The sequence below is a fragment of the Neoarius graeffei genome, chromosome 3, assembly GCF_027579695.1.
Source record: "Neoarius graeffei isolate fNeoGra1 chromosome 3, fNeoGra1.pri, whole genome shotgun sequence".
Taxonomy (NCBI): Eukaryota; Metazoa; Chordata; class Actinopteri; order Siluriformes; family Ariidae; genus Neoarius; species Neoarius graeffei.
Window position 1 is genome coordinate 103,705,177 of NC_083571.1, and position 21,276 is coordinate 103,726,452.

Genomic DNA, 21,276 nt, shown 5'->3' on the forward strand with positions numbered 1-21,276 from the left:
GCACAATAGCCTGATGTTAAGGAGGAGGTTGAGAAGGAAGAGGGCAAGGGTTTTGGCTCAGGCGTTCTGCGGGGTAGTGACTGCAACCTCCGTTCAAAGGAACATCAAAGCCATGTTGTTGTAACTTTTTTTGAGAGACCCGCTGCCTACTTCAGCGCAGGACAGTGACGTTTGTGGCTTGTTGATGACGTGTAAGTCGGATGAATGCGACCTGGCGGTTCAGACTGAAGTCACATATGAAAAGAGCGGATAGGAATCGGAATTAGGACCACATATCCAAACGGCCTGGGTCGGATTTGAAAAAATCGGATCCGTGTCGTTCATATTGTCAATAAAAGATCAGATACAGGTCACATATGGGCGAAAAAATCGGATTTGAGTCACTTCAGCCTGCAGTGTGAACGTAGTGTAAAGTAACCTTAAAATATTCTTCAAACAGGAAGTAAGCTATTGAAGAAAAACTATTTCAGACATTTGACCTTTTTTCTGTAAACCTGATCAGCTGATCTCATGCTTACAGTGATGGCTGTGCGTAAATCCTACATTCAACCATTCGTTCTTGAGAAATCGGTCAGTTGAATGGACAGATAGATGCACAAACATCACGGTGTTGATCAGTTTCCACGGTTCTGCAATCTCACCTTTTTGCATTGTGTCCAGACTTGGTGTGAAAAATAAAGTCTTATGAACTGATTGACTTTTGGCGATGGCATCAGTTCTTTGCAATTCCCAGGGCTTTCCACTAAGGCTCATACTAGCCAGCCATGACAAATAAGTAGCCAGCCGGGGGGGAGTAAACACAAAATAAACTCCTGTGCACGCAGTTCCCAGGATTAAATGCATTTTCCACAGACCATTTATTTATTCACTTTACTCAAATACAAAGTAAAATGGCAGTAAATCTTCTTTCTTTTCTTGCGTATTGCATCATGAGGCGTTCCTGGCTTGTAAATCTCTTATTTTCGGTGCATGACACATTCACGCAGCTGAGCATGCTATGAATTAACAACGACAACGGTCTGCAGTGGCGGCTACACAATTAAACACCCAGCGAACATTTCTCCATTTGTGTATGAAAATACACTCCAACCACTCAGTTTGGTTTCATTTACAACCAACGGTGTCTTTTGATGCCAGCACGTAATTGAACGAGAGAAGACTGGTTTACCGGAGACAAAATAAGCGTTATCTCTGCTTCTGTTCCCTCCGATGTCTCCTCCGACACACTACTGCCTCCGCCGAGTGCGCGCGCACACCGCATGTCGGGGCCGCGGACGAGTTACTCTCCCTCGATCAACGAAGTCGGCGGGGAATTTGTGGTTATTATCGGTACAAACAGCGCGAATCACAACTTAAATGAGTGCGGTTCAGTTTGACATTATTGTCAGTCCGTTAGATAAACATTTAATTTTATTAAAATCAAAAATTAATATTTAGACCCTGTGGGCTACAAAAATAAGTCATTAAAGTAGCCGGCTGGACTTAATTGTGTAGTCGGCTGTTTGGCTGGCAGCCGGCGCTTGTGGAAACCCTGATTTTATTATTGCATTATTAAAGGTTAACATAGGTAAAAATGATTTCACACTTAGTAATCAATACGTTTACATTTCCCATTGATGTGGCGGTGCTTTCTTAACTTCAGGGAAATCTAGTCAAGCTGACAGACATGCATGAGTGAATGGTTTATTCATTTTGTGTGCGTGTGTCTCTCTGAGAGAGAGGAAAAAAAAGAAATAATGTTTTGTACTTCTTAACTCATTGTACCCATGTTTTTCACAAGCATTATTTAAACACATAAACGTGCATGTCAACATGTATCTTGATTTTATTTTTTTTTGCACTGGGTGTCTGTTTGCTTGATCGTTTTAGGTGAGTATCGAGGCAGTTCGTCAGTTGGATGAGCGACTGCTTGAATCATATATTGAGAAGAAGTCTGATCCCATTGTAGGCTCTCTGGAGCCAGGAATCTATGCAGGCTACTTTGACTGGAAAGACTGCCTACCACCGACAGGTACTGCTGCACACTGATGACGGAACGTCCTGAAAATGTAATGCACTGGCAGGAATCCGTGTTTCTTATGGACTGCTTTTATGAATTTCTGCACACCACACACACCACACACACATTTTCCTGTCTCTGAATTTAACACTTCAGATGCAGTTCAGGAGAAAGAAAAAAAAAAAAAAGAATGTAGCCCTCAAGAGACTGCTTGGAAAATTTTGTACATTTTTTTCTTTGACTGTCACTTCTGCATTTTATAGCTGCGCTCTTTCATTATGAAATGTACCGCTTTTTATAAGGTATAAATGTTTGATTTTAAAATATTTACTGCTTCAGTAATCTATAATCGAGAGCTGCATGTGTAAATCATGTTTAAAATCGAAGGATTAAGGTCTCGACTCATTCTCAATGTCTTATTGCTTTCGTAGTCAAGAATCCAAAAGTGAGATGGGGGGTGTACGGCCATTTCATCAGATTTTAGTTTCCCAGAAGTAGATTCAGAGATTCACATTTTAACGAGATTTTTTTTTTTTTTTAATAAGGCCACCCATTTTTTTATCTTTAGGTTCACGGATTTTTTCAACATATTTTTGATGTCGGTCGAAATAAAAATAAGTGTCCTTGTCCTTTTTTTTTTTTTTTTTTTTTTTTTTTTTTTGGGCATGGCAAAATTTCAATGTCGGATTAAGATGACAAAATTTAAATTCAAGACACACACACATACATATATATATATATATATATATATATATATATATATATATATATATATATATATATACACACACAGTTGTGTTCAAAATAATAGCAGTGTGTTTAAAAACGTGAGTAAAGCTCAAAATCCTTATAATAGTTTTTATTTCCATGCATTGGGAACACTGCACATTATATTCTACATCAAAACATGAAAAAAAATGTATGAATATTTTAATTACTTTACAGAAAATGAAGAAAAATGAACATTGGGCTGTTCAAAAAAATAGTAGTGTCTGCATTTTTCATTACAAACTCCAAATATTTACTGTATAAACTGAAAAAATTTTAAGGATTTAGTATTCCTGTGAATCACTAAACTAATATTTAGTTGGTGGGTGCGATTTGCTGGGGGGGATGGTGGGGATCATCCCCCCCCTCTGGTTTTTATCTCTGCTGAAAAAAAATCCTCGGGGACAACCCCATCAATAAAACAAACAAACCAAAAAAAAAAAAGCTGACATGACAGGCATGTTGTGACACAGTTTTCTATGGTCTACATTGCACGTACTTTCAAAATGACCCGAAGTGGCAGCTTTGATGTTCACGAACGTCCCCAGCAAATAGATACATTGTAGATAATAACAATATCTTTGCGTTCTATGCAGGGATGCAAACAGCGCGCCTTTTGGCGGATGCCGCCTTTTTCACGGCCGTTTTTTTTTTTGTTTTTTTTTTTTAGGGGGGCGTTGGAGTGTCTGATTTATAATTTCAAAGTAAATTCTGTATTAAAATTACTAAAGCAAATCCGTTACAGTCCATGAAACAGGAAGTATAAGGATGAGAAAAAAAAACAGTTTAAATCGGAAAGCTGAGCACAATGTGAACTGCGCCATCAGAGCAAACTGTTCATTTAGTATTCATGTATTTTCGTGATTTTCGAGTCACTGTCCATTTAATCCGGAGGGAGAGAAACATCACAGCAACGCGACAAGCAATGCGAACTTTGTTGTGTTAGTGTTCGTGTATTTAGTCAGAGAGATAGGAAGATGAATTTACTATCTCTGGTTTAGTGTTCGTTTTCATTTAGTGTTATTCATTTGATATCATCGGATGTTATTGAGCTGTTAGCCTATTGTTACCTTAATTTTGTGACGTTTCATGATTAAAAAAAAACATCCCCCCTTCTGGTTTTTTGACAAATCGCACCCTGTTTAGTTGTATAACCACGGTTTTTGAGAACTTCTGGCACCTGTGAACAGGTATTCCAGCCCAGGATGATTTGACAACATTCCACAATTCCTCTGCATTTCTTGGTTTTGCCTCAGAAACAGCATTTTTGATGTCACCCCACAAGTTTTCTGTCGGATTAAGGTCCGGGGATTGGGCTGGCCACTCCCTAACTTTCATTTTGTTGGTCTTGAACCCTGATGCTGCTCGCTTACTGGTGTGTTTGGGGTCGTTGTCTTGTTGAAACACCCATTTCAAGGGCATTTCCTCTTCAGCATAAGGCAACATGACCTCTTCAAATATTCTGATATATGCAAACTGATCCATGATCCCTGGTATGTGATAAATGGGCCCAACATCATAGTAAGAGAAACATTCCTATATCATGATGCTTGCACCACCATGCTTCACTGTCTTCAGAGTGTACTGTGGCTTGAATTCAGTGTCTGGGGGTCGTCTGAAAAACTGTCTGCGGCTCTTGGACCCAAAAAGAACAATTTTACTTTCATCAGTCCACAAAATGTTTTTCCATTTCTCTTTAGGCCAGTCGACGTGTTCTTTGGCAAATTGTAGGGGTGTGCATTGGCACAGCCCTCACGATTCAATTCGATTACAATTCGGAGGGTAACGATTCGATTCAATCCGATTCAACGATGCATTGTGATGCGTTAAACTTTTACTGAAAGGAAGGCAAATTTTTCAGTAGTCATGAGGCAATACAAGCAGTCAGATACTGAACATTTTATTGGCTGTTGTGTGTATCACTCCTGTTTTAAACAAAATAAAACTGAATGTTATAGAGTTTCAAATATGAAAAAGAAAACAAATTACAGCTTTTTAGTGCTTTGAATGAGACCAGATCTTTCTTTTTTACACACAGTAAAGTAGCAGCCTTTCACACAGGGCACCTGAACTCCTGTGCAAACTCAGTAATAACAGTCACTGTATTTTAACAACAACCACCCAGCAATAAAAATAGTCAAGAAAATATTCAAGAAAAAATTGAAGTGCATCTTTATGGCAATACCAAGTACCTGAGATGTTAAACCGATCTGGGAATCAGTTGCATAAAACAAAACATCATAAATTGTAATGTAAACCAAAACTAAAATGTGTAGGCCTAGCCTACTACAAAATTTGTAATCATTACGATATCCATATGTAATTCTATAACATGTCGAAATATATTCATGATTTGCGTACTAGCAGAAGTACTAACACCTTCTGCGCGCTTCGACAGCGCATTGATACGGAGCTCAGATATCAATGCGCTGCCGAAGCGCGCAGAAGGTGTTAGTACGTCTGTCATTATAGTGCGGACTTTCCATAGCATAGAAAATCGCTACGTTTCAATTTGTGTAACTGAACTTGTTTCATATCACTGGTCATATAAACCTATGTAAACAGGAAAAACGTGGAAGAGTTTGGTGGCATCTAACTACAGCCCCAAAAAATACCATTGGCCATACTGAGCCTAGCTACATTGCTAACAGGAGTGACAGCGCGTCTGACTGACTGGGAGGTCGCGCAAAGCTCAGAGAGGTACGGAGCAGCTCGTCTCAATTCAGATAAGAGCATATTTCATTATGGAAGTACGGTGGACTGTTCCTTTAAGTTGCACAGTCTGTAAAATTCTTGCTGGTCATGTAGTTTGAAGTACAAAATCTATTTACAGAACATTCTGTAGAACAGTTGACTTGCTACCTAGGTCAATTTACTTCAGTCCTGTGGACATTTATGGTCCGTGTAGACGTAACGGGGGAAAATTGCCCCCTGGAAAAAAAATTCAGGAGCCGCCACTGGGTCCCACTACATTAAATGTAATTGTAAAAAGTAGTTGGTGTCAATTCTTTGGAGCCCCTTAAGGGTCATGATGGGGCTTGTGTGGGTGTTTTTTTTTGTTTTGTTTTTTTCCCCTTCCCCCCTTAATAAATTTATTTATTTATTTATTTATTTTATTTTTTTTAAGATACTGCTGCTTTCCCTTGCAATACTTTTGTGTTAACCCTCACCCTTATTTTGAGGTAATACAAAAGTATTGCGAGGAAATGGGAAAGTAGCTCCCAAAAAAAAAACCCACCATGACCGTTAAGTGGGGATCACACTGACCACTGGTAGTACCAGCAGAAGAGGCTTTTTTTTTTTTTTGGCTGTGGTTCAGCAGCAGAACCATTGACACTGCTAGCGTTAGGCTAGTAATGTAGAACCAGTGTGTGTTGGTTCAAGTTTAACTTAACTGAACTTTCTGAGCGTAATCCAATGCTCTTCAGCGTCCGTTTAGTGTATCCTCGGAACGTTTCAGGCACTTGGACCAATCCAAGTGGCAAGATAGGTCCGGGATGTCTGAAATGATCAGGAAGATCATTTTTTTTTTTTTTTTTTTAAGATTTTTTGGGGGGGCTTTTTTCACCTTTATTGGATAGGACAGTGTAGAGACAGGACAGGAAATGAGCAGGAGAGAGAGACAGGGAGGGATCGGGAAATGACCTCGGGTCGGAATCGAACCCTGGTCCCCAGACTTATGGTATGGCGCCTTAGCCACCTGAGCCACGACGCCCCCCAGGAAGATCATTTTCAACAGTGGACACCACAGAGGGATTGATTTATCGCCATCTAAAATCACCTGGAGATGTACAAATGAGTGGTGGGTTTTTTTTTTTATAAACTTTCCTCACTCTTCAGTCTCAACTTCTAAGAACAAAAACTATTACTAATATCCATTTATCCATTTTTGTATGGAAGAAACAGTGGCAGTAGAATGCGTCATATTACTGAAGAGCACAATAACTTTAAACTTGGCACTATTAACTGCCCTGCTAGATCTGCCCTGGTCAACTCTTTGCACTATTATTGCAAAATAGAAGTGTCTTTGAGCAACAAGAGCTCAGCCATGAAGTAATGGACAGCACAAACTCACGGAGCGGGGCTGCCGAGTGCTGAAGCGTATTAAAAAAATAAATAAAATAACCAATCCTCTGTTGCATCACTTTATACTCATCACAGCACTAGATGTTCTGTTTAAAAGCAGAGTTGAATTTTAATTTACTTAATTACATGTAATAATAAGCCCTGTGATGGCCTGGCGACTTGTCCAGGGTGTACCCCGCCTTTCGCCCGTAGTCAGCTGGGATAGGCTCCAGCTTGCCTGCGACCCTGTAGAACAGGATAAAGCGGCTAGAGATAATGAGATGGGAATGAGACATTTAATAATAAGTTAAATTTCTATAGCGCTTTTTAATATTACAAAGGATGCTTTACGTGGGGGTTGGGTGAACTAAGCAGTAAGAGAGGAAGAGAAATGTTCCTGGAAGAGAGAGGTCTTCAATTGAGGTTTGAAAGTAGAGAAAGAAGAGCAGTCAGATGCCCCTTTTCCACCAAAGCAGTTCCAGGGCTGGTTCGGGGCCAGTGCTTAGTTTGGAACCGGGTTTTCTGTTTCCACTGACAAAGAACTGGCTCTGGGGCCAGAAAAAACGGTTCCAGGCTAGCACCAACTCTTTGCTGGGCCAGAGGAAAGAACCGCTTACGTCATTGGGGGGGCGGAGTTGTTAAGACCAACAACAATAACAAGACCGCGAAAGATCGCCATTTTTAAGCGACGAGAAGCAGCAGCTGTACAAACACGAAGTCATCCATTATTATTATTGTTGTTGTTGCTGCTGCTGCTTCCATGTTGTTTTTGCTTCGATATTCGCGCCAAGGTTTATGCAAACGTAGCGACGTAACTGACGTATACAATGACGTAACTGACGTATACAGCGATATAATGACGTGGCTTCCCTTAGCACCGCGAGCTATGGAAAAGCAAACTGGTTCTCAGCTGGCTCGCAAGTTGAACGAGTTGTGAACCAGCACCAGCACTGGCCCCGAACCAGCCCTGGAACTGATTTGGTGGAAAAGGGGTAACAGAGAGGCTGAGGTAGAGAATTCCAGAGTTTGGGAGTAATGGCACTGAAGGACCTGCCTCCCGTGATGGAAAGTCTGGTGCGTGGGACAGGAAGTAAGTTGTTGCTAGAAGACCTGATTGAGCGAGAGGGGTGTAAGGGGTCAGTAGTTCCCTAAGGTAGAATAGACCCCTTCGCATGTTTGTAAACAAACCGACCGTTGCCAGGATGCGCTCGCAGCCTGGACTCAGAAACAATGGCGCTGCCCATAGACCGGCATTATGAGCTGTCAGATTATGCCAAACAATTGTCGTTACAAGATCGAGAATGCTACATAAATAAGTTAACTCTAACAAGTGGACATCGCCTACCGGATCTGTATTTAATTAAAGAGTGGACGGACGATGTTAGTAAGTTTTCCTCTGATACCTGAAGGCAGTCATACTATTTACAAAAAATGTCAAACTCAAAAAAAAAAAAACCTATTTACAAAAGTAGCCTGCCATCAACATTCTGGTTACAGCGAGACTACTACTTGATTAACAATGGGACGTTCATATTCATAAACTTCGTGCCTACAAGTCTTTAGACGCATATGATTGTTATGTGCGGGCATGTACAACTTGATTAACAATGGGACATTCATATTCATTTTGTTTTAATCAAATTATGCCAGTGATGTGATGGCAATGTGGCTTTAGCTACAACAGCAAATACCAACACTAAACAGCAATTTGCAGGAGGTAATGGCATGAAAGGAATGATAGTGTAAAGACTATCATTTTTATTTTATTTTATTATTTTTTTATTATTTTATTTTTATTTTTATTATTTTTATTATCATATTTCCCTCTAGGGATCAATAAAGTTACTCTACTCTAAGAGTGCAGCTAAGAGAAATCAGAGCTGCGTAAAAAGCGAGAGGCAGAGAGCAGAAATGAAACTGAACGGGGCGGGAGCTAGGTTAGAGCAGTCAGCGTAAGTTGGCATTTAGAGTGAGGGCACACAATTTTACCTTTCCATCCTTGCTTTAAAATTGTGATTTTCGGCATACACAAATAACGATGGCACAAAATCTGGACTGCTTGAGTCGAGCGAGAGCTCTCCTCCAAACAAAATTGCATGCAAAGCTAAGTTAACATGCTAACAATATTCATTACATTGTGTAACTATGACCCAGCTAATCAGACAAACGTTACCAAAGTATTTTGCTCCATCAATCAACGAAGACTAGAAAGAATAAAAAAGAGAGATTTAATAAATAGCCTGATCTTACCTGTGATGAAGTGGGTGCTGCAAACCCGCACATTTTTGATAGTGCTTTCATCCCAGTCTACACGTTTGATGGCTTGTAGCCATAGACGTCGGCGAATATTTTTTTTTTTTGGAATGGGTGAGATCCTGCTGGAATTCTGTACATTTTAACCCCATCACTGCTACGATTCTGACACCCGACAACACAACAACTAGGCATTTCCGAGTCTTTTTTGGGTCCAAGCTGCGCACGCAATTTCCTCTTGCGTATGAATGACGTTTACTGCGAAGGGGTCTATTCATAATTGAAAATAATTAATTGAAATGGAAAAAAAAAAAACCTGCTTGTAATATCTGTCATCGAGGCAGTTCATACTCATGAGAAGTGTGCCACATTGAATTCCACCTTTTGGATTTGAACTGCCTTAAGCATCCACTCAGCATTCATTAAGTACGGGCTTGAATAAGAAACACACTGCACTCTGATGTGCCTGTATCCACGAGTGTTTGCTCATGTCACATGTCTTTTGTTTTTAAAAAAAAAAATCTGGGTTTTTCATATGTCTCTTGCCTTCCCTTTCTTTTTTACACCTTGCTCTTGTCTGTTTCTCTGTCTTAGGTGTACGGAGCTATTTGAAGGAAGCTTTGGTCAGTGTCATCTCAGTTCATGCTGAGGTAAGCTATAAAACCTCATCGTACTTCAGATCTGCCTCAGTCTTCATGTTGTTGCTGTTATCTCTGCACTTCACGTTCTACTGTTATGAATAAGCTAAAGGGTGTGATCTTGCTCGTCTTCACGACTAATTTTAAGCGCTCAGCAGTTCTCCTTGAAAACACTTAACCCAAATCACTGACTGACAAGGTATCGGTGTGTGAGACTTGTTCCACGGTGCTGCTGAATTCTCAAATCTGATTGATCAAAAGGTGGTATTGATGTACTTTTTTTTTTTTTAATTGGTTGCAAAGTGAATCACAGGTTTATATTAATGCATTTGGTGTAATATTGTTACTGAAACAGGAAAGTCTTCAAACTTCAAAAGACACTTTCAGGTTTCTCGGTAATATGACACACGTTTTGTAAACGACCAAGAGAGAGAAAAATAAAAAGTAGGCGAGCAGCTGAACGTTTATAGCTGCAGTAGTCATTAGTGGCTCGTCCATAGGGTCAGGGTGGGGCAGAGCTCCACTATGTATATCAGCTGTTCATTTTTAATCTTCGTAGAGTTATGGATCTTCATAATTCATTCTATACTCCATACATTTGAAATTTCATTGAATTAACTGTTTTGGGTGGCCAACAATTTAAAAATGTTATTGGTAAATTATTTGATTAGATATTTTGAGTGCATTTGTTTATGTTTCCAGATATTGCACAATCGTACTTCCCTACTTGGCTTCCATACACTTAGAGTGGTGCTTGAAAGTTTGTGAACCCTTTAGAATTTTCTATATTTCTGCATAAATATGACCTAAAACATCATCAGATTTTCACAGAAGACTTTGTTATTTATTTATTTATTGAGGAAAATGATCCAATATTACATATCTGTGAGTAGCAAAAGTATGTGAACCTTTGCTTTCTTTTAGCCCATTCTTCCGTACAGAACAGCTTCAACTCTGGGATGTTGGTGGGTTTCTTCATATGAACTGCTCGCTTCAGGTCCTTCCACAACATTTCGATTGGATTAAGGTCAGGACTTTGACTTGGCCATTCCAAAACATTAACTTTATTCTTCTTTAACCATTCTTTTAACACATTCTTGTGTGCTTAGGGTCGTTGTCTTGCTGCATGACCCACCTTCTCTTGAGATTCAGTTCATGGACAGATGTCCTGACATTTTCCTTTAGAATTCGCTGGTATAATTCAGAATTCATTGTTCCATCAATGATGGCAAGCCGTCCTGGCCCAGATGCAGCAAAACAGGCCCAAACCTTGATACCACCACCATGTTTCACAGATGGGATAAGGTTCTTATTCTGGAATGCAGTGTTTTCCTTTCTCCAAACATAAAGCTTCTCATTTAAACCTATTTAAAGTTCTATTTTGGTCTCATCCGTCCACAAAACATTTTTCCAATAGCCTTCTGGCTTGTCCACGTGATCTTTAAACTGCAGACAAGCAGGCAATGTTCTTTTTGGAGAGCAGTGGATTTCTCCTTGTAACCCTGCCATGCACACCATTTGTTATTCAGTGTTCTCCTGATGGTGGACTCATGAACATTAACGTTAACCAATGTGAGAGAGGCCTTCAGTTGCTTAGAAGTTACCCTGGGGTCCTTTGTGACCTCACCGACTATTACACGTCTTGCTCTTGGAATGATCTTTGTTGGTCAACCACTCCTGTGGAGGGTAACAATGGTCTTGAATTTCCTCCATTTGTACACAATCTGTCTGACTGTGGATTGGTGGAGTCCAAACTCTTTAGAGATGGTTTTGTAACCTTTTCCAGCCTGATGAGCATCAACAACGCTTTTTCTGAGGGCCTCAAAAATCTCCTTTGTTCGTGCCATGATACACTTCCACAAACATGTGTTGTGAAGATCAGACTTTGATTGATAGATCCCTGTTCTTTAAATAAAACAGGGTGCCCACTCACACCTGATTGTCATCCCATTGATTGAAAACACCTGACTCTAATTTCACCTTCAAATTAACTGCTAATCCTAGAGGTTCACATACTTTTGCCACTCACAGATATGTAATATTGGATCATTTTCCTCAATAAATAAATGACCAAGTATACTAATTTTGTCTCATTTGTTTAACTGGGTTCTTTTTATCTACTTTTAGGACTCGTGTGAAAATCTGATGTTGTTTTAGGTCATATTTATGCAGAAATATAGAAAATTCTAAAGGGTTTGCAAACTTTCAAGCACCACTGTATTTTTGGCCACTGGTTACAATAATGGGAACTACACAAAATGCTGCTAGAGATCCATAGGGGTAGGCGGTTCCCTGCCCTATGCTGGCTCTACGAATATTTTAAGTGGCGGAGGAGCAGCAAACGGGACAGCTAATGAGAGGGTTGCCAGATTGGGCTAGTTTAAAAATACTCTGCCACTGCCAAGCTCTTTGCTTTATAGCAAATAATCAGAATAATTGGGATGATCAGAAGGTTGCAACTTCAAATCCTAATTTCATCAAGCTGCCATTGTTAGGCTCTTGTGCAAGGCCCTTTACCCAAAATTTCTCTGTTATGCCCTGTTTCAATTATAATACTCTCTGGATAAAAGCATTACTCTGTCCCCTGTCAGTCGATGCAACACCAATCAGTTGCGGGTGTCTGAGTTCATCTACGCAGAAGAGAACTAATAGTGCTTACCTCCAAATGTTATCTCGGAGGAAGCACCTGATAGCCCTCACTCTTCCCAGATGGAAACTGCCATGTGGTCGGGGAGAGCTGGCTCATGAAGGAATTGGCTGAAGAACAAATTTGGCATAATTCGACTTGGTAGTACATTTTCTATGTGACCAAGTTCATAAAATGGCAGAATAGGTCTGTATTTAAAAATGTTAATATACAAATCAAATAATGCATGTACCACATTGTCTGCAGTTCGGCTACGCTTGGATTACAAAAGCTGTGTTCACACATATACCGGTACGATTGTGGTATAACTGTATCGATTCAAAGTATACCGGTACAGTTTAGTGCATCTGTCCACACTCTCGAGAAATGTTTGCGGTTTTCTCTCACGGTAGTTGAAATGCGCGTGCGCGAAATGTTTCCGTGGTTACCGAGTAACTTCCTTCCGAGAATATGGCGGATGAAACAACGCGTGTGTGCTTTTTGTTGTCAATGTACAGTCTGTATTTCTGGCGGTCATTTATTCAGTCGACTCGTATAAAACGCGCGAGGCAGTTGAGAAAGAAACACAGAAAACAAATCTCCGTTCTTCACCATTTTATTCAGCGAAGACATCGATTGAGGTGTGTGACTTTGCGCATGCGCATTATATTTGTATCGATACAGAGCCGCTTCATCTGTCCACACTACAGCGAAGCGCTACTGTACCGGTACGAAACCCATACATTTCTGGGTTTCGTACCGATACAGTTATACCGCTACAGTACCGGTATAGTTGCTAGTGTGGACAGGTGTTGCGGTACGAAAGTAGTATCGTATCGATACAAAATCACTAGTGTGGACAGGGTATACGTCTACCTTTTCAGCTTTTCAGTTTTCCACTGGAACTGATCAACTATTTGAAGAAATTCTTGCAGTTATATTTTTGCTGCAATTTGTGTTTTTTATTTGATTTATTTCTCTCTAGTCTTTCATAATATATATATTTTTTTTAATTCTGTGTCCGTACATTTTCTTTCTGCCAGGTGTTCACCATTTCTAAGGATCTAGTTTCACGTGTTCTGTCAAAGATCGTTGAATCTGTGGCTGAAGAGATGAGTCGTCTAATGCAGTGTGTTTCGTCCTTTAGCAAGAACGGCGCACTGCAGGTACTGTACGCGCACACAGGAAAAAATAAAATGATGCATTACATACAGTTGTGGTCAGAAGTTTACATACAGTGACATGAGTGTTATCTTGGATATGAATGTCATGGCAATATTTGGGCTTTCAGTAATTTCTTTGAACTGTTCTTTTTCTGTGGCAGAATGATTGTACAGCATACAGCTTTAATTAAAAACACTAGAATTTGGTGCCCAAGTTTTAATTTTCTTTGGGTTTTCTGAAATCAACACAGGGTCAAAATTATACATACAGCACACCTAATATTTGGGTAAAATGTCTCTTTGCAAGGTTCACCTTGACCAAACATTTTTCTTTCACATGAACAAGCTTCTGGCAGAATTCTGGTTGGATATTTCACAACTCTTCATGGTAGAATTTGTAGAGTTCAATAATCCCCCCCCCCCCCCCCCCCCCCTTCCTTGCCATGAACTCGACTTATAAGCACGGTCCATATATTTTCAATAGGGTTGAAGTCAGAACTTGTTTTAAGCTTAATGTTAGCCTGCTTTATCCTCCACAACCAGCTCTGATGCGTGTTTGGGTTCATTGTCCTGTTGTAACTCCCAAGTCGTGTTCAAGTTTCTGATGGTTTATGCTGAAGAATTCTGAGGTAGTCCTCCTCCTTCATTATTCCATCCACTTTGTGCAATGACCCAGTTCCACTGGCAGCAAAACAGCCCCAGAGCATGATGATCCTACCACCACCACCAGCTGGTACAGTGTTCCTCTGTACATGGTGGTCACTGTGGCCAAACAACTCAATCATACAGCTTTCCTACAGAAGGCTTTTTCTTTGTCCGTGTAGTCAGCTGCAAACTTTAGTTAAGCTTGAAGGTGTCAGTTTTGGAGCAGGGCGTTATTTCTTGGATAGCAGCCTCTTAGTCCATGGTGATCTGAACTGTAGACAGTGATCTATCGGCTTCCAGTTCATGGCAGGGCTGTGCCATGGTGGTTCCCAGGTTGTTCCTGACCATCCAAACCAATTTACTTTCAGCTGAGGGTGACCGTTTGGGTTTTCGTGAAGCAAAGTGGCTTGGCAAATTGACTGCACCTCACAATAACTCTGATGCAATTGTTTGAACTGATCTTGGAATTTGCAGTTGCTTAGAAATGGTTCCAAGAGACATTCTGGAGTTGTGTACAGTACATCTGTGATCCTCTTTCTCGGATCTGCACTGAGCTCCTTGGACTTTCCCATTTTACTGTGTGTTGGTCAATCCAATAAGTGCTGTAAACAAACCCTTTTTATGAAGGCACAGAGAAGCTACCAGATGTAGTCAATCATGATCACTAACAGGAAATTAAAAGGCCTTGGCAAGATAAAAGACATTTTGGAAGTCTCAGCACCTCTGTATTATTAATAATCAAATGGCCCTTTTCCACTACCCTTTTTCAGCTCACTTCAGCTCGCTTCAGCTCACTTCAGCCCAACACGGCTCGCGTTTCGACTATCTAAGAACAGCAAGACTCTGCTCGCTTCAGCCCGACTCAGCCCCCAAAACTCGCATGGTTTTGGAGTAGGGCTGAAGTGAGCCAAACCGAGCCGAGTGGGGCTAGGGGCGTGAGCAGACACTCCCCTGTGCACTGATTGGTGAGGAGGAGTGTCCTCACACGCCCACACACGCCCCGCGAGCACGCTGGGATCTGTAAACACCGTAAACCCGGAAGAAGGAGAATTACGAGTTACGAGAATTATGAAGCCTTATGCGCCTCGCCTCATCGATACGCTCTTGCCAGTATCTGTTGGCGTTGTCGGTGACAACAAGCCACAGCACCAAGACCAGCAACACTAACGACTCCATGTCCTCCATGTTTATTGTTTACTATCCGGGTCGTGAGACTACTGCTTAAAAGCTCACTGATGTCACTGTTTGCGCCGCCTAACGACATCACGTGACGTCCACCCACTTTCGCTAACTCCACCCAATGTGTCCACCCACTTCCAGCCAGCACGGTTCAGCGCGATTATAGTCGAAATGCAACGCCAACAGCCCCGCTCAGCTCGACTCAGCCCAACTCAGCACGGCACGGCTCAGCCCAACTCAGCCGCGTTGGTAGTGGAAAAGCGGCATAAGTGAGCGTATGTAAATTTTTGACCCTGTGTTGATTTCAGAAAGCCCAAAGAAAATTAAAACTTGTGCACTAAATTCTAGTGTTTTTTTCTTTTTAATTAAAGATGTATTGTTGTACAATCATTCCGCCACAGAAAAAGAACAGTTCAAAGAAATCATTGAAAGCCCAAATATTGCCATGACCTTCATGTCACTGTGTGTAAACTTCTGACCACAAGTGTAAAGATATTGGTAGGCATGAGACGATGTGATGTCTCTTGCTTTTTGTTTTAGGCACGTTTGGAAATCTGTGCACTGAAGGATGCTGTAGTTTGTTACTTGACCTCAGAGAGCCAGTAAGAGCCCTGTCGCGCATGCGCACCCCCCCACACACACATCTAAAAGAAATGTCATTTACAGTAACATAACCAGTGAGGAGTGTGTCATGGTTTAATTTATCACCATCAGGATGTGATGATATTTCCTTTTTTTTTTTTTCTTTCTTTCAGAGCTAGCTTTAAGCAAGCCCTTGAGGCCCTGCCACAGCTTCAGAGTGGAGCTGATAAGAAGTGAGTTTGTGTTTTAAATCTACCTCCTTAAACCGAACAAGAATGATTAGAAGACATTTAAAATACATATTAAAACATCTGCAATAGGGCTACACAATTAATTGTATTCTAATTGTGATCATGATTTTTGGCTTCCTCTACTAAGAATAAAACACAATAGGATGTGCTGTTCTAGGAGAATAATCAATAGCAAGGTGGTGTGATGCAGCCTCATCCAAAGCCGCCCCCAAGTTGCTTGTTTTCCTACAACAGCAAGTCCAGATGTTTTTTTTATTTTTTATTCTTGTATCACTGCAAATTGCTGACCGGGACAACTTTTCACATATTAATGAGCAACACATCATACTTTTTAACCGGTATGATTCAGTGTTGTGGAACTTGCACAAAACACATTAGTTCTTATCACTTCCATTGTGCCTCTCTTTCCTTCTGTTGAAGTTCATTTAAAAAAAAAAAAAAGACAGCTCGTGAATGAACGCATGAAGACTCTCCTGTGGTGGAAAACTTGCTGACCTGAGACACTGTAAATGTTGAATAAACATTTATTAAAATGACCTCAGCATATGGACAATCGAACATTTTTAAAGGAACAGTCCACCGTACTTCCATAATGAAATATGTTCTTCTCTGAATTGAGACGAGCTGATCCGTACCTCTCCGAGCTTTGTGCGACCTCCCAGTCAGTCAGACACGCTGTCACTCCTGTTAGCAATGTAGCTAGGCTCAGCATGGCCAATGGTATTTTTTTGGGGCTGTAGTTAGATGCGACCAAACTCTTCCACGTTTTTCCTGTTTACATAGGTTTATATGACCAGTGATATGAAACAAGTTCAGTTACACAAATTGAAACGTGGCGATTTTCTATGCTATGGAAAGTCCGCACTATAATGACAGGCGTACTAACACCTTCTGCGCGCTCCGACAGCGCATTGATACCTTCACTCCTCTTCGGGTACGGCCAGGCGGGCGAATGCCCTGGTCCGTCCGCCCTGTCTAAAAAAAAAAAAAAAATGGTACAACTCGAGCCCCATGATAAAACTGGGACTTTGTCATTTTTCCACGAGGCCCATGGTAAAACCACACTTCCAGGAGGGGCTGCCGTCTGCCTCCCAAGCCGGCCGAGAGCGCTCCTCGTCGGGCACGGCCAGGCGGGCGAATGCCCTGGTCCGTCCGCCCTGTCTAAAAAAAAAAAAAAAAAAAATGGTACAACTCCGAGTGAAGGTATCAATGCGCTGCCGAAGCGTGCAGAAGGTGTTAGTACGCCTGTCATTATAGTGCGGACTTTCCATAGCATAGAAAATCACCACGTTTCAATTTGTGTAACTGAACTTGTTTCATGTCACTGTTCATATAAACCTATGTAAACAGGAAAAACGCGGAAGAGTTTGGTCGCATCTAACTACAGCCCCAAAAAATACCATTGGCCATACTGAGCCTAGCTACATTGCTAACAGGAGTGACAGCGCGTCTGACTGACTGGGAGGTCGCACAAAGCTCGGCGAGGTACGGATCAGCTCGTCTCAATTCAGAGAAGAACATATTTCATTATGGAAGTACGGTGGACTGTTCCTTTAATATGTTTATCAAAATTGATTTACATACTGTAGAGCATCAACCATACAAGTGTCTGTGACTGAGTTGTTACTATAGAAACTATAACATATTTGTCAAACACATTGATGTAGACTTGGTTTGAACTGCAGCCAGCACTATTGTCAGAGCTGCTGCGATAGAAAACTCAATACCTTCTGACCATTTCAGATACGAGAATTCCACAGCTGTGTCATATTAAGTTATTCCACGAAATCGAGTCGTACATAAGGCTCGTCGCGCTGAATCGGCTATAAGCCATGCACAACGGGATTGGGTGGAATAATTGTTTTATTCTATCCGCATTCAGTGGATTTTGAGAAATGGAGCATTTTGTATTTTTATTTTTTGCAAATTCGATAAATAAAAACTTTATACAAAACGTCCAACAAAATAATTTCCGCTTAGAATGTAAACGAACGGCAAAATGACAGTCGCAATTTGTGAAAAATGCTATAATTATAATTTTTGAAGAAAAAATTTACCATCAAATACTTTCCATGTTTTTTTTTTTGTATTTTTTTGGGTTTTGTTTTCGAGTAGAACTTTTATTTTGTCCTCAGGTGGTTCAGCAACACGTGCCGCCGTTTTGTTTTTCTCTACTCGCGGTGCATGAGCCGATATCCTAGTTGTCAAGTAGCCTATCGCAGCATGCGGTTGCTCATATCCAGTGACTGTGGATAGAATAATTAAACATATTCAACTGCAATATTTAGTGAACTTACCTAAAATCAGATTACTGTTGAATTAAGTTACAGCTCCACAATAATTCGTAAGATTTATATAATATTACCAGATTCTTTCTGTATTCATTGGTATTGCATTACATATCTGTTGCATATTGTGGTGGTGGATTTTTTTTTTTTTTTAATCTGTCTACAAACGGAAGACAAAGGAAAAAAAAAGCATTGGTTTTGTTTTGCTGTAAACATTTTTCTTGTATGGTTTGTGTCCTGTTGTCCCTTTAGAGGGAAGAGTGACTGGAAACCAGTGCAAAGACTGATCACCATTTCTGTCCTGTTGGGATTGCTCTCTTCCAGGATATAGTCCCTGTTCAGTTATTTGGCTTTTAAAAGATGTTGATTAAATGTGACTTGGATGGAGGCATCGTGTTTTCTGGTTGTCTGTCCCTTGTGAGACTTTCCTTAGTACAATATCTTAAGAAGAAGTGGTTGAATATTTGCATGGTTTATAGGGAATTAGCGCTGTGACTAGCAGGTGGATCTGAACAGGGTCAAGCTTGCAAATGTCTGAAAGGACTAGACTTGGTGGCAGAGGCATCGCGGTTGATGTCGTTGGCATCGAGTTCTACTTGTTTAAAGCCTAGGTCACAACCGCCCGTACGTGCTCCTACGGCCGGTCTACGAGCAAGAAACGCACGGAGGGCGCGCGTGTGACGTGCTGATTTTCGAGCCGTAGACTGGCTGCAGAGGTTCTTTGTCAAACAAACTCTGCGGCTGCTTACGTTTTTTTCAGGTTGCAAGACAAACTTATGGCCAACGTGCGTCTTTCTCCACGAACAAAAAAAAAAAAAACGCAGCGATTTGGGGAAACGGCAAAAATCGCATAGCCAAAAAATCGTACGTCTGGTTGTGACCTAGGCTTAAGTTGTGCAGCCTCAGGTTTTTTTTTTTTTACCTTTACTCTTGTGTTCCCTCATTTTGAAAGTAGCAGTATTTGCATTTTCTTTTTACATCTCTCTCTCTCTCTCTCTCTCTCTCTCTCTCTGTCTGTCTCTCTCTCAGGCTGCTGGAGGAGTTGTTGAATAAGTTTAAGAGCAGCATGCATTTTCAGCTCACCTGTTTCCAGCCATCATCTGTTCAGCCCATCAAAAGATAAGACAAGAATCTACACACTGCTTAAACAGTAATAAACAACGCCAAGCATTTTAGCCTACTATTGCTAGTACATGAGTAAAATGTTGATTATATGGTTGCTACATGAATTACATTTACTAGTTGCAGTTTCTATTAAAAGGATCCATACTCAAATAATGCCTGTCTTCTGTCATTATAGAAAAGGTAGTCTGGGTTTGTGTTAAACTGTGATGTGGAAATAAGTGCAGTCATGCAGATGTCCAGCTGATATCATTCAAATGACTCAATAACCAGGACGTTCTCTATAGAGAGGGTCAGAGATCCCCCACAAGTGTCTTTAACCCATGTTAGATTTCAGTAACGGGTGTAGTTCTGTTAAAGGAGAACTGAAGGCAAATTTTTTTATCATCAAAATTCTATTTCTCATTTTATTAAATATAAGAACGCATTTTTGATCGCTATTTTGTCACTGCTATAGCAAGTTCTGAGTGTTTGAAATATGCTATGGAATATATCAGTCCATATGTCAAAGCAATGGCTGTAAACGAGATTCGTTGAGACCTGTGCGAGACGTCGTAGGACGGAAGTAAAACGTACAGCGGAAATCAAAGTGACCAACCCTGTGTCCGAAATTGCTCACTCGTTCACTACTCCCTATATAGGGAATTACTACAACCCCGATTCCAAGAAAGTTGGGACAAAATACAAATTGTAAATAAAAACGGAATGCAATGATGTGGAAGTTTCAAAATTCCATATTTTATTCAGAATAGAACATAGATGACATATCAAATGTTTAAACTGAGAAAATGTATCATTTAAAGAGAAAAATTAGGTGATTTTAAATTTCATGACAACAACACATCTCAAAAAAGTTGGGACAAGGCCATGTTTACCACTGTGAGACATCCCCTTTTCTCTTTACAACAGTCTGTAAACGTCTGGGGACTGAGGAGACAAGTTGCTCAAGTTTAGGGATAGGAATGTTAACCCATTCTTGTCTAATGTAGGATTCGAGTTGCTCAACTGTCTTAGGTCTTTTTTGTCGTATCTTCCGTTTTATGATGCGCCAAATGTTTTCTACGCAGCCATGATGCTGTAATTGATGCAGTATGTGGTTTGGCATTGTCATGTTGGAAAATGCAAGGTCTTCCCTGAAAGAGACGTCGTCTGGATGGGAGCATATGTTGCTCTAGAGCCTGGATACCTTTCAGCATTGATGGTGTCTTTCCAGATGTGTAAGCTGCCCATGCCACACGCACTAATGCAACCCCATACCATCAGAGATGCAGGCTTCTGAACTGAGCGCTGATAACAACTTGGGTCGTCCTTCTCCTCTTTAGTCCCAATGACACAGCGTCCCTGATTTCCATAAAGAACTTCAAATTTTGATTCGTCTGACCACAGAACAGTTTTCCACTTTGCCACAGTCCATTTTAAATGAGCCTTGGCCCAGAGAAGACGTCTGCGCTTCTGGATCATGTTTAGATACGGCTTCTTCTTTGAACTATAGAGTTTTAGCTGGCAACGGCGGATGGCACGGTGAATTGTGTTCACAGATAATGTTCTCTGGAAATATTCCTGAGCCCATTTTGTGATTTCCAATACAGAAGCATGCCTGTATGTGATGCAGTGCCGTCTAAGGGCCCGAAGATCACGGGCACCCAGTATGGTTTTCCGGCCTTGACCCTTACGCACAGAGATTCTTCCAGATTCTC

The 21,276-nt window shown here is 40.8% G+C and overlaps 1 protein-coding gene across 2 annotated transcripts in view; it reads left to right on the forward strand.

Moving 5' to 3' along the window:
* exoc2 (exocyst complex component 2) overlaps positions 1-19,735 on the forward strand; it is a 143,640-nt gene extending 123,905 nt beyond the window's left edge. For both annotated transcript variants that reach the window (XM_060917805.1, XM_060917806.1), the window contains exons 23-28: positions 1,870-2,011; positions 9,680-9,735; positions 13,393-13,515; positions 15,877-15,938; positions 16,092-16,151; positions 19,487-19,735. In XM_060917805.1, the coding sequence (XP_060773788.1) occupies positions 1,870-2,011; positions 9,680-9,735; positions 13,393-13,515; positions 15,877-15,938; positions 16,092-16,151; positions 19,487-19,580 (537 nt within the window). In that variant the 3' untranslated portion in view covers positions 19,581-19,735. The remainder of the gene's footprint in view (positions 1-1,869; positions 2,012-9,679; positions 9,736-13,392; positions 13,516-15,876; positions 15,939-16,091; positions 16,152-19,486) is intronic.
* Positions 19,736-21,276: the final 1,541 nt, after the last annotated feature.